At 50.0% G+C, this 13,957-nt stretch overlaps 1 protein-coding gene across 1 annotated transcript in view; it reads right to left on the reverse strand.

Moving 5' to 3' along the window:
* Window positions 1-13,957, reverse strand: part of LOC149864081 (uncharacterized) — a 71,455-nt gene that overhangs the window by 6,430 nt on the left and 51,068 nt on the right. The window contains exons 10-16 of the mRNA XM_090049748.1: window positions 8,186-8,266; window positions 7,449-7,624; window positions 6,772-7,057; window positions 5,991-6,408; window positions 5,008-5,114; window positions 3,169-3,295; window positions 604-817 (exon numbers count right to left, since the gene is read on the reverse strand). Coding sequence (XP_089905874.1) covers window positions 604-817; window positions 3,169-3,295; window positions 5,008-5,114; window positions 5,991-6,408; window positions 6,772-7,057; window positions 7,449-7,624; window positions 8,186-8,266 — 1,409 coding nt within the window. The remainder of the gene's footprint in view (window positions 1-603; window positions 818-3,168; window positions 3,296-5,007; window positions 5,115-5,990; window positions 6,409-6,771; window positions 7,058-7,448; window positions 7,625-8,185; window positions 8,267-13,957) is intronic.

Here is a 13,957-nt window from a genome sequence, read left to right on the forward strand (position 1 = left end):
AGCTAGTTTTGGTGGCGATGGGGAAGGTGGCCTTATGACTAATGTACCAGAAGGGGAAGATAAATGCTGCTGCTTATGTTCTCTGTGGCCTGGGGTAAGTCCTTCAAAACATGGCTTTACCAGTTTTGGGTTTCTGCCATGTGTCACTCAGGCCCCAGTGTCACTCAGGCTCACACACAGCCCCTTCTAACTTAATGGGACCTGAGGCTGTTTGACCCTTCAAAAATCAGGTCCAAGGTGTGTCTGTAATCACCTAAAATCAATGGTCCCTTTCCTGTCTCTTTATCTGTAAAGTGGGGGCTAAACTTGTCTCTGTCATATAGGTATTGTGTGCACTGAGAGTCTAGCCAGGAAGAGAGTGTACAAATACCAGTTGCTATAAATGATGGCAGTGGATGTTAGTCCTCTGGGCTGTGTCAGAACAAGTAAAGGATAGACAAATACTGGACAAGCTTCCTCAGGCACCCCCTCAAAGATGTCTCAGCCAGGTTGGTGATCTCTAAGCATCATAGCAAGGAAAGTGTCAGTTGGCTGCAGGCAGATGTCCTTTGGTACTGGACCAGTGTCTGGTTTAACCCAGGGGTAGGCCCTTGCTCTCCATACCTCAGACCACTCAGAGAGCTCCCATTGGGGCCCACAGGCCTTGTTCTTGCATGCTTTCTTTTCCATTGGCCTGGTCAGGCCAGCTGACTCGCACAGCTCATCGTACACAGAGCTGTCAAAGCCTGGAGCCAGCATCTTCCAGCAGCGCACAATCCGATACTGATAGCCTTCCCCGCAGGTCCTGGAGCACTCACTCCACCGGCTGGTCTCCCACCTTCATGAGTGATTACAAGGAGGGAAGAAACAAAGCAAAACACAATTCAGAATGTGGCATGCTGAGCGGCAGACAGGGCAAGGACTGGACTAGCTGGTACAAGCCACTGATGGGCTTCTCATTACTAGCCCTGCCTGCTGCCATGTGTACATGGGAACTGCAGTCATGCTGCCAACAACAAGGAGATTTTATTGGACCATTATTGTTGTTTATTGAAATAATTGTTTCATTAAGAAACTGGGGGACTGTGGTGTCGACGCCCACACAGTCAACTGGGTCGCCAACTGGCTGGAGGGCCGCACCCAGAGGGTTGTAGTGGATGGGTCTTTCTCAACCTGGAAGGACGTGGGCAGTGGGGCTCTGCAGGGCTCGGTCCTCGGGCCCACACTGTTCAACAGCTTCATCAGCGATTTGGATGAGGAGGTAAAAAGCACCCTGTTCAAATTTGCTGATGACACTAAGATGTGGGGGGATGTTGGCACACTAGAAGGAAGCATCAGGCTTCAATCAGACCTAGACAGGCTACAAGGGTGGGCGGATGAGAATAGGATGGGTTTCAACACAGACAAGTGCAAGGTGATGCACCGGTTGGGGAACTCCCCTCTTGTGTGGGGATGCAGTCAGGAAGGCCAACCATACCTTGCCATGCATCCACAGATGCATTTCAAGCAGGTCAAAAGAGGTGATCCTCCCCCTCTATGCGGCACTGGTCAGGCCGCAGTTGGAGTACTGCATCCAGTTCTGGGCGCCACACTTCAAGAGGGATGTAGACAGCATGGAGAGGGTCCAGAGGAGGGCCACTCACATGATCAGGGGACAGCAGGGCAGGCCCTATGAGGAAAGGCTACGGGACCTGAACCTGTTCAGCCTCCAAAAGCGAAGGCTGAGGGGGGATCTTGTGGCCTGTTATAAATTAGTCAGTGGGGACCAGCAGGCATTGGGGGAGTCACTGTTCCCCCGAGCACCGCCAGGAGTGACCAGGAATAACAGTCACAAGCTGGCAGAGGGTAGGTTTAGGTTAGACATCAGGAGGCGCTACTTCACTGTCAGGGCGGCTAGGACCTGGAACCAACTTCCAAGAGAAGTGGTGCTGGCTCTTACCCTGGGGGTTTTTAAGAGGAGGTTGGATGAACATCTTGCTGGGGTCGTTTGACCCCAGTACTCTTCCCTGCCGTGGCAGGGGGTCGGACTAGATGATCTGCTCAGGTCCCTTCCGACCCTAAAAACTATGAAACTATGAAACTGTTCCTCCTCAGTATCTCAGATGCCACACAGAATTTGGCTATGCTTAAAAGCAAAGCTGCATTGGGACTCTCCCTAGAGCAAGGGTATTAATGCTTGTATCCTAGCCAAGCCCCTACTGCCATCCTGCAGTGACCTAAAATTTGCTAAGTGACTCTGGATACACCATTTTCTTTCACTTTCTGCCCCACCTGCTGTAGAGAAATGCTGAGTCTGGTTTGAAGGCTGTGACCTTCCTCCACGGAGGTGTATGCATGCGGGGGTGCTGATTCTCCCAATGTCTTGCATTGTAAGCAGAAGGGCGGGTGTCAGGTAAGGAGCATGAGGAGTCCTGGCTATGCATACACCCCCAATCACCTGAGTGCTTGGCAGGAGAAACCACAGGTCACGAATGAAAAGGGGGCTGAGTAACTTATTCCCCCCTCATCAGAATAACAGAAGCACTGGGGTGAGTCATGGCTCCTCCTCTTCTGATGCTCCCATGGTGGTGCCTAGCATAAGGCAGGTGCTAAATGAAGTCTCTTGCCCATGGTCTGTAAATTCTGTTTAGTGCGTCTGGCACTCTCAGTGGAAGGTGATACAGAAATGTCACTGGATATTTTTTCACTGCCTTTAAATGAATAGTACTGTTTTTTTCCAGTTTGTTGTAAAGCCATGAAACCCACCCCAGCAAATGGCAAACCAGTGTTCTCAGCATCTCTTTATTCAAAGGAGGTAGTTTCTCTACAGGAGAACCTTCTTGGGTATATCAGAGTCACCTCCCATGCTATAATAGCAATATCATCTTCAAAAGGCAATAGACAAGTTCAGTTTTTCATTCTATCTCTTTCTAATACCCTGCACTGTGTATGCAAAACAATCCACAGTGTAAGATATATCTAAGTGGGATGAGTGACACAACACAGAAATCCACCTGCCCCGCTTCCCCTCAGCTCCTTTTCCCCACATGCTTCCTCTCTTTCATTGCCAAAATATTACTTTCTCACACTCTTACTCATTGATTTCTTGTGCACTATTCTGCCAATGAACTCTTGCACAAGTCACCATCTTCCTTGGCTTTCTGGATGCGTTTCTCAGAGATGGGTTGAGGCTTGAGTGTTTCAGTTTACCTGGGCTGGCAGTCTCTCCCTGTACAGAACTCATGAGTAGGTTCTGGGCGGGTCAATGCATCACAGTTTGTGTCATCTACTTCCACTCCATCGTAGCGTACACACATGGCATAGGAGGTGCTGATGCCTGCTGGACACCGAGAAGATCTCTTAACAAAGGTCCACAAGCATATGCTATCCAATAAAATGCTGCTGTCTCCACTGGTTACACCAGTTATTTATGAAATGATAAAATCAAAGAAAATGAGGGTTCAAAGGGATCTCAGGAGGTCATCTAGTCCAAACCCCTGCTCAAAGCAGGACCATCCCCAACTAGATCATCCCAGCCAAGGCTTTGTCTAGCCAGGTCTTAAAACCCTCCAAAGATGGAGATTCTACAGCCTTTCTGGGTAACCTGTTCCAGTGCTTTACTACCGTCCTACTGAGAATTTTTTTCTTAATATCTAACCTAAGTTTCCCTTGCTGCAACTTTAGACCATTGCTCCTTGTCCTGTCATTTGCCACCTCTTGGTAGTTGAAGGCTGCTTTTAAATCCCCCCTCAGTCTTCTCTTCTTCAGACTAAATAAGCCCAGTTCCCTCAGCCTCTCCTCATAAGTCATGCACCCCAGCCCCCTAACCATTTCTGTTAGGTTAGAAATGGGAATCAGAAATGTGACCTACTATATCAGAGACTCTACAGTCCATTAGAAAAGTACAAATATCCACTGATCAGTATCTGTAAAAGAGCTCTGAAACTTAGTCCACCTGGAAAAACTGGTAGGCCACCAGCTGAGAGCAGAGCTGATGACTTCAGAGCACAATATACAGGAGCCAATGATGTAAATTCAGCAGAGGCTACTGAGGGGTTTGCTGCTACTTCACCTCTCCCCAGGTCAGCAACTCCTAGATTGATTTCAGCAGAGGAGAAAACAAGCTGAACCTTGTCTGATGCTCCCATCCTCTGAAGCACTTAAGTTTATGCTGACCCCAGTCTACACAAGATTCAGCTATAAAAAGAAGTCCTCCTCAAATAACATCTCTTAAGCATATTGGCCCTGTTCTTCTCTCCCAAAACACCCTCCTAGTCACCTCAGGTGCATAAAACCAAAGGGCAAAAAAATCTCAAAGCCCAGCTTGGAGCCTTGTGTATTTAAACCTATGGAGTCTCACCACTTCCAGTTGTGACCCTATTGTCAGTTGGACTCAGGTTCTTCTCATTGACTCAGCACAATTTTTAAAAGCACAAAAGCTTGCACCCAATTCCAGGAGCATCCCCGCTACCCATTAGGAGCACATGCCTTCCTCTGTCCTATGTGCACCGTACGATGGGGGTAGGTACAGCAGGAGCTGTGCCTGTGGGTAAGAGTTAAGTCTTGTACATGGTATATCCAGATCCAAACCTATCTTGAGTTTATTCTTTATTTGCATTTTTCACAGAATTTAATGCTGCCAAGAAGCGTCTAGATGATGGACTCTGCAAACCATCTTTCAGATAGCAGCGGAGCCAGCTTTCTTTACCACACTCCCCTATCCAAAGGCTTTGAACCAGACCTGAATGAGAGAATGGGATGGTTCATTCTCCAATACCAGCAATAGTCAACAAGGTTGTGGGTCAATGCCTAACAGTCTGGTAGCTTTTGTGGTATGACTCCTTTCAGCCCGAGAACAGGGTGAATCAGGCTTTTAAGGATATCAGTTGCCAACTATGAGAAAGGCACTGAAATACTTTTAAAAATCCATCCCCAAATGAGTTAGCAGAGGTTATTAAAGAGCCTTCAAATAAAAACAGCTTCTGGCTGCTGCAGGCATACCTGGGAACCTTTTAGTGAAAGGCCATGACACCCTGAGACCAAACCTACCAGAAGTGCATGTGGAGCTGCAGGGGGCATAGGCAGAGACCTTCCACCTGTACATGTCAGCTAGGCTGATGTCATCTTGGCCCACAGGACTCACCTCAAAGTCATTGCTGCAGAGAAAGGAGCAGGAGTGAGCTTTCTTTGGGACAAAAGGAAGGAAAGGCCATCTGCCGAAAGCTGGACGGGAGGGAGCTTAGTTTCCTCCCACCATCCCAGGGTGCTTGAAGGAACAGAAATGTGTGGCTGTTTGGCTCGTTGCTCTATCTCCCATGCCCCAGAAGGAGATGCAGTGTTTCTTTGGTTGGCAGTGTATTTTGAAGGGGGCTCCAATCAGACTCATGGGTTCTGAATGGCCAACCACATAGCTCTTACATTTACATAAATCCATTCTGTCTTAATAGGTGTTAAGCAATTAATTTAAAGGAACTGCTGCTTATCCACTTCCACATTTTATATGTGTGTGTTTGCATATGCATGCATTTGGACATCAAGAGGAAGCTGGACAGATATTTGGCTGGGGTGATATGATCTTGGCACCCGTTCCTGTCTGGGGCAGGAGGTTGGACCTGATGATCTGTTTAGGTCCCTTCTGACCCCAACAACTATGATGCTATGATCTGTGCCTACAGAGATGGAGTCAGGATGTAGTGTCTTGAGTTCCTCCTCTGCATGTATGAGTAGGGCCTCTGTAGTGGAAGAAAGATCATCAAAAGACCATTTAAAAAGATCTCTTAGGAGGTGACCAAATCCTTCTGGAATGGTGGATGGACTGTAGGATATAATTTGATAGCTTAGGCTAGCTGCTGGCTTTGGCCTATTTTCCCTACTGGTTAATACCATTGGTGAGGCATCCACTAGGATCATGCCATAATCATCAAGGTGCTAGGGAGGAGAAACACAGGCAGAAAACACTGAGGCTGTTAGAACATTAGGCTGATCATCCCTCCTCAGATAAAGTTTGCCCTACCTTGTGAAGAGTACCTCACCTTTCAGGAGCTTGGAGAGGCTCAGCCTGGTGCATGTTCCCAACAGTTGAGTTGGAACCCAAGAGCGAGTTCTGCAGGGGTCCTGTTCTGCTGTAGTTAGCTACCTCCTCCTGACTCCCTACATAAGTCTCTAACTTCACACTCTCCAGTGAGTTCTTCTGGGCAGGTCCCTTGTGCCGCCTCTCTGGCCACCCATCCTCCAGCTCACTCCAAAGCCCTGCTGTCACGTTCTTCTGCCCCAGCTTGGCAGTTAGGTGCTGCAGTTCCCTGCAAAAGGCAGCGTTTTGTGGGTCCCGGTGACATAACCTCCTGAAGAGATGGAGCCTGGATGCCCTGATCCCACTGCTCTCTGGGAGCTCTGGCCGCACCACACTGAAGGGTATGGTTGTACTGATGGAAATCTGATTTAATCTGAGGGCTAAAGTAAAATGCCATTGCATTAGTGACTCAACTGAGGTTAGAATACCATCTTTCCTTCTTGATCCACCATCCTCCCCCACCCTCCCCACTAAGAAAGCTCCTACTGATTTCAGTGGAAGCAGTCAGGGCAATACTGAAAATACCTCTTAAAAGTCTTACTTTCAAAGAATACTACAGGTATCCAGACCCAAGGTAGCCAAGAAAAAGAAACAAACCCAAGTCTGTTTTCCACCCGCTGCCACCTCCTCCTCCTCTCCCACTCTGTTGGCAAGGCAGATTTGTCTTATCTGGAAGCCAAACTTATCCTCCTCCTTTTTCCCCTGTTCCCAGCCCCAATCCCCAGGCTGAGCAGTGAAGTTACTCTGGAAGAAGGCTTGGCTGCTGAAGCTCATGTCTTCGGGTTCTTCTTGTGGCTGGAGTTGGTCTCTGGCATCATCCGATGAGAGAGAAATCCAAGTGGCATTGAAGTCCTGGGCAGCCCTGGAATCTGCTGGCATCAGAACTTGATCTTTCTGACTGGACTCTGGCGGATGAAGATAAGGAGGTGCCTCTATGGTGGGGGAAGCTGTTTGGAAAGCTGGTGATGGTTTCCGTGGCACAGTATAGTCATAAGTGATATGAGGCATTTTCCCATTAAAGTTATAGTACTGGAAGCAAGAGAGGAGGAAATAGAAACCCTTTTATCTCACTAGCATGTACCACAAAGAAATATTTTAACCACATCCTACACCTGGCACACCCTACAGTTGTGGAGGGGTTGAATTAGACGAGCCTGGAAGTCCCTCCCAACCCTATGATTCTATGAGTAAAAGAATAATGTTTTGGTGAGAAACACAGAAGAAACTGTGCCACCACAACAGCTAAAGGGTAGCTCCCAGTTTGGGCAGTGCCAAGCTAACTCTAAAGACATCAGTGTAAGGAATGATGCAGCAGTCACATGAATGCTCCAAATTCCCTCATCTGATTGGATATTTGTAGGCTTTGGAGTCATAAAGAACACAAGCAAGGAAGCACCCCGATCTTTAGATCCTTACATACCATGGCATTCAGAGACTGGTTGGTGGGCCCATGGGCAATGATGTACTCCAGGCCATCAGAGTGCAGGCTGGGTGGCCGGCGGTACTTAAACACAGTGCCAGCAACCCTGAAGTTCTGGGGATTGTCAATGGCTGAGTTCCCATTGAAGAAGAAGTGCCCATATTCATCTGCCAGTGCTGCAAAGACAGAAAAAGGGGACCAGACAGAAGTAGGAAGATAGGAAGCTTAACTCCAAGCAGACTCCTAGGAGAAGTCAACAACAGCTCATGAGTTTATATTCACAGCATTACAGCACTGATCCTGGGGAGCAGAGAAGGGAGTGAATTAACTTCTTTAAAAAAGAAAATGATAGCAGGGTCATTTCCCTATAATTGGCTATACAAGGGTTTTCCACATCAGATCAAAACAGCAGTAACCAAAGCCTGAGGCTACAGAGAAAGCCAAGACAAGAATACACAAAGCAACATTGCTGGTGGCGGAGCTCCTGAAGGGATGGGAGCCACATGAAACTGCCTCTTTACCTCTACCCATTCTTTGCCTCCTACAGCCATGCAACATTTATGCCTGTGGCTTCCTGAAGGCTCCCACTGAGCTTTTTGCATGTCCCTTCCACTGCTTTCTGCTCCTGCACAACTTCCCCACCATCACCGTGATATACCATACATGCAGTCAGGGCCCTTGCCCCAAATTCAAGCTGCAGGACCAGGCTCTCAATGGCATTCTTTTCTGCTGCTTACCCAGAATGTTTTCAGTTTTCCTTCGCTCAATGATAAGGATGTCCATGGCACCAGCAGGGATGTTTGTAATAAATACATAACCTGTGGGATGAGAACAGAACAAAGGGCTTGGAAAACTAGAGACTCACACATGTCCAACCCCACTGGGAAACTGAGAGGATCAGCTGACTGGGCTTGTGCTACAGCAAGGGTGGGCAACAGTTGTTTGCAGTGTATGTGTGCACGTGCAGGAGGACAATGATGCTCTCAAGTAGATTGTATACAAGAGGGAAAGGCTCTCTCAGCTCCAGGGCCAGTGTTTTGGGAGTTCAGGAGCTAGTCTCAGCTCCCCCTTTGTGTACATTTGTGTTCACAGCTCTAAAAAAAATCTCTCCTCTGATGCTCCAAGCCCTGGTAGAAGAGCTGCTGAACTTCACGGCCCAAAGAGGTTGTGGAATCTCCTTGGAGGTTTTTAAGACTAGGCTAAACAAAGCCTTGGGTGGGATGATATAATTGGGAATGGTCCTATTTTCATAGATTTCATAGACATTAGGGCTGGAAGGGACCTCGGAAGATCATTGAGTCCAGCCCCCCACCCAAAGGGCAGGAAATCAACTGGGGTCATAGGATCCCAGCAAGATAAGCAACCAATTTGCTCTTGAAGGTGTTCAGTGTAGAAGCTTGAACCACCTCCGATGGCAGGCTGTTCCAGACCTTGGGGGCTTGGACAGTAAAGAAATTCTTACTAATGTCCAGCCTGAAATGATCTCACAGTAGTTTATGACCATTTGACCTCGTCATCCCTTGGGGCGCTCTGGTGAGCAAACGTTCCCCCAGATCCTGGTGGTAACCCCGATAAACTTATAGGTGGCCATCAGATCACCCCTGAGCCTGCGCTTTTCCAGGCTAAAGAGTCCTCTTGGCTCTCAGCCTGTCGTCATAAGGTCTGTTTTCCTGACCTCTGATCATGCATGTGGCTCTCCTCTGGACTCTCTCAAGCTTCTCCACATCCTTTTTGAATTGTGGAGCCCAAAACTGGATGCAGTACTCCAGCTGCGGCCTCACCAAGGCCGAGTACTAGGGGAGAATGATGTCCCAGGATTTCCTTGAGAAGCATCTATGGATGCAAGCCAGTGTTTTGGTCGCTTGCATCGCATTGCAGGCTCATGTTCACCTTTTGGTCAGTGATGACCCCCAAGTCTCTTTCTTCCATAGTGCTAACCAGCGTAGCACTACCGAGCCTATAAGGATGGTTTTTCTTCCCAAGGTGGAGAACCTTGCATTTTTCGGTGTTAAACACCATCAGGTTCTTGTCCGCCCATTTGCTGAGCCTGTCCAGGTCAACCTGGATCACCCGCCTTTCACCTGGCGTGGATGCTTTGCCCCAAAGTTTGGTGTCATCGGTGAACTTGGGCAGTCCGCTCCTGACGCCAATGTCCACATCTTTAATAAAGATGTTGAACAATATGGATCCAAGGACAGAGCCTTGAGGGACCCCACTGGTCACAGCATACCATGATGAGTGACTGCCATCAATTACAACCCTCTGGGTCCAACCACGAAGCCAATTTCCCAGCCAGCGGATCGTGGTGGACCCAAGGCCACAGTGGACTAGTTTCGCCAAGAGGTGATCGTGGGATACCAAATCAAAGGCTTTTTTGAAGTCAAGATATGCGACATCAATCTCATCTCCCTTGCCCAGGTGATAGGTCACCTGGTCATAGAAGGAAATGAGATTGCTCAAGCAAGACCCACCCACAACAAACCCGTGCTGGCTATCCCTTAGGATGTTGGCGTTGGCTAGTCCATTAAAGATGGCCTCTTTAATAAACTTTTCTAAGATCTTCCCTGGGATAGAAGTCAGGCTGATGAGCCTATAGTTAGCTGGATCCACTTTGCTCCCTTTCTTGAAGATTGACACCACATTGGCCTTCTTCCAGTCTTTGGGCACTACACCAGAGCACCAGGAGTTTTCAAAAATCTGTGCCAGGGGCTGGGCTATGATGCTTGCCAGCTCCTTGAGTACCCTGGGGTGCAGATTGTCAGGGCCGGCTGACTTGAAGGTGTCCAGCCTCTCAAGGTGTTCCTTCATGAGGTCAGCATTTATGGGGGGCAGGGGATCTCCCTCACCCAGACCTCCCTGTCCCGTAGCGGGCATGGGCGTCCCATGGGACTGATGAAAGACTGATGCGAAGTACCCATTTAATAGGTTGGCTTTTTCCTGGGCATCAGTTGTCAGTTGCCCCATCTGGTTCAGCAGGGGTCCAGTGTTGCCCTTGCTTTTCCTCTGGCTCCTCACATATCTGAAAAAGGACTTTTTATTGTCCTTGATGCTCGAAGCTAGTTGCAGTTCAGTTGCAGCCTCGGCTTTCCTGGTTTGCTCCCTGCAGAACTGGACCAGTGCAGAATAATCCTCCTGGGAGATGAATCCCATCCTCCATCTTTTGTAGGCTTTTCTTTTTAGCCTTAGGAGGCCTGCTAGGTCCCTGGAGAGCCAGGGGGGCTGCTGTGCCCTCTTGCTGTCTTTCCTTCGAGATGGAATAGACTTAGCTTGTGAACTGAGGATCGCCACCTTGAGGAGCAACCACTCTTCTTGAACTCCCATCTCCCTGGTCATGGTCCCTTACGGCCTGACTGACAAGCCTCCTGAGCTTGTCAAAGTTGGCTTTTCTGAAGTCAAGGACTTCTGTGTTGCTGACTGACTTGCCAGCCTTATGGCGGATGGTGAAGGTGACCAGCTCATGGTCGCTGTCACCCAGCTTCCCATCAATCACTAGGTCGCCAATTAGGTCATCCCCTGTAGCCAGTACCAGGTCCAGCAGTGCTTTGCCTCTTGTTGGCCAATAGACTTCTTGAGTCAGGTAGAGGTCATCCATGCATGAGAGGAAGCTTTGCGACTGTTTGGATTTTGCTGAGTGATCCTCCCACAAGATGTCCGGGTAATTGAAGTCACCCATGACAACCATGGTCCTAGAGCATGCAGCCTCAGCCAGCTCCCAGGCAAACTCCTGGTCAAGCTCAGGACTTTGGGTGGGAGGTCTGTAGTAGACTCCCACCATTGTGTCCCCCGTGCCATGTTCCCCATGAATTTTAACCCAGAGGGTCTCTAGCTGTCCACCCTGGTCACCAATATCAGCTTACAGGGACATGTAGCTTTTCTTAACATAGAGAGCTACACCCCCGCCCCTTTTATCTACACGATCCCTCCCATACAGGGTATAGCCATCTATACTTGTGGTCCAGTCATGGATGGAGTCCCACCAGGTCTCTGTTATCCCTAAGACATCATAATTATTTGCATTGAGCAGGAGGATGAGCTCCTCCTGCTTGTTCCCCAAGCTCCTGGCATTTGTGTACAGGCAGGCAAGTGTCCCCTTGTGGGCTCTTGCCTTGCCCACAAATTGTACCAGGGCTGGGGCAAGGGTGGGCTCCCTTAAGTGCCTTGGCCTGCTGGCTTTGCAAGGGTTGCCCAGCAGGCCAGCAGTGGCAGTAGTTCCCCCATCCCTCAGTGGGCTTAGTTTAAAGCCTGGTGGAGCAGGTCAGCCAGTCTGGCTGAGAAGAGCCTCCTCCCCAGGGGAGAGAGACAGAGGCCATCTCTTCCCAGCAGCTCGCTGCCTCTCTCGCCAAAGAGCGGGCTGTGGTCATGGAAGCCAAAGCCTTCCCAATGGCACCAGCGCCGCAGTGTTTGGTTCACTACGTGGATCCTCCTCTCCCTCCTCAGCCCATAGCCCGAGACTGGGAGGATCGACGAGAACACACCTGTGCTCCCAGATCCTTAAGTCCCGCTCCCAAATCTCTGTAGCACCTCATGACCCGGCTGGGAGTGCTCTGAGCCGTGTCATTGGTGCCCACATGAATAAGGAGCATGGGATAGTGGTCTGTGGGCTGGAGGAGCTTTGGGATCTTCTCTGCAATGTCTCAGATGCGGGCCCCCGGGAAGCAGCAGGCTTCCCGGGCTAAGGGGTCGGAGCAGCAGATTGGCCCCTCGGTCCCCCGCAGGATGGAGTCTCCCACAACAAACACCTTATGTTTTGTCTTGGGGAGAGCAGGGACGGTAGTTGCAGGTGAGCCTGTGTTGCCTGTGGGAGCTGGCAACTCATCAGGCTCTGCTGGAGCTACAAGAGGTGCGAACCTGTTGCTAAGCTCCGGCGGGGCAGGGGCCTTGGTGCAGCGGGCTTTAGGGCCCTTGACCACCTTGGTCTATCCTGACTGGACAGAATGGGAGGTCCCAGAGTCCTCCTTTGTCTGGAGGGAGACGGTTGTCTACCCTCTGGCTCCCGGGGGAGAAGGGCCTGACAGTAGGAGTCAAACTCCTGCTCGCAGTCCCTGATGGCACGTAGTCTCTGGACTGTGACCTGGAGCTCCTCCAGCTGGCGCGCCAGAGACCCCAGAAGGGAGCAGACCCCACACGAGGAGGTGGCCATGCTCCCAGGCCCCAGTGCCTGAAAAAGGGACAGGCAGCCCCCACAGCCAAGAGCCAGGGGCTCCGTCTGGGTGGAGCCAGGGACCATGGGCTTCATCTGGGTGGCCGTCTCTGAGGTGCCCAAGGGGGGGGCCACAGAGCCTGAGGGGACCCTCGGGGTGTGGCACATGCCCATCTGTGTCATGCCTCTGCTAGGCTGGCTACGGCTGGGACTGACTACCCTGGTGGGTTCGCAGGCAGGGTCTCGGGCCCTCCCACGCACCCTGCTGCGCGAACTCTGCGCTAACTCATGCGCCGGCAGACAGCGCACTTGTTTGCACAGCCTGTTCGCATGGCTCCAGTCGCATGGCTCCCTGGGGGGCTGGGCCAAGTAGGGGCCTGGGTGGGGGCTTGACCCAGCCCGGCTCCATGCAGCCACCTACTCCCACTCAGAGAGAGAGGGGTTAACCCCTTCCCACCACAAGTCCCACTTGCCTCTGGCTGTGCTGGGGGTTGGCAGGGGGCTCTGAGGCTGCTGGGGGGTGTCTGGGGGGCTTCGGGGGAGCAGGGGCATGGCGGGCTTTTGAACAGAGTGTTAGATTAGATGACCTCCTGAGGTCCCTTTCAACCCTCATTTTCTATGATTCTATATATACTGTGCTGACCTTGGGTGTAAGAGCAAGCACTGCCACTCTTTAAGGACAAGTGTGTAAAAAGATGAGAGGCCAAGTACTGACTAGTCTTGGCTCTAAACAAGCAACCTAAGGGTTTTGTTTCCCTTCACCAAACCCCTGAACCCCAAAGGAGAAGAGGGAGGAAGCAAGAAAGTACGTAGACCATGCTAAAAAGGCCTAGAAGGCTTCTGCCTGCTTGCACTTTACATTGGAAATGCGGATTCTGTCTATCACAGAATACTTCATGGTGACTGGAAAACTAACGGAATAATGATACCACAAGAGACTGTATACATTTCAGTGCAAAGTCTCCCACCAGTATGGGATGTTGTATAATGATGGAATTACCATAAAGTTGAGTAAGTGCCCCAAAATGTTCTGTCATTGCATTCCTCTGGCTACTGATGCTTCACCACGTTTCCCTACCATTCAGTCTGGGTGAGGAGGTACGTATAAGAGGCATAGCAAGAGTCTGAAGGACTCAACTTAGTTTGAGAAAAAAACACTGCAGTATATAGAACTGGAGAGAGCATCAGAATGACAGCTGTGGATGGAAACAGCAAGAGATACTTAGAAATTAATTGACCCTCTTCCTATGAGATGAAAACCCAAGTACAAAATTAACTCAGAGAACAAAATAAAGAGAATGCATTGAATTTCTAACATAATCTGGCAGGGGCAGGTTGCCAAAATCGATAGAAACAAATAGGTCCCCAG

This window comes from Crocodylus siamensis, chromosome 5 (assembly GCF_052110815.1).
Source record: "Crocodylus siamensis isolate JL-2025a chromosome 5, ASM5211081v1, whole genome shotgun sequence".
Classification (NCBI taxonomy): domain Eukaryota; kingdom Metazoa; phylum Chordata; order Crocodylia; family Crocodylidae; genus Crocodylus; species Crocodylus siamensis.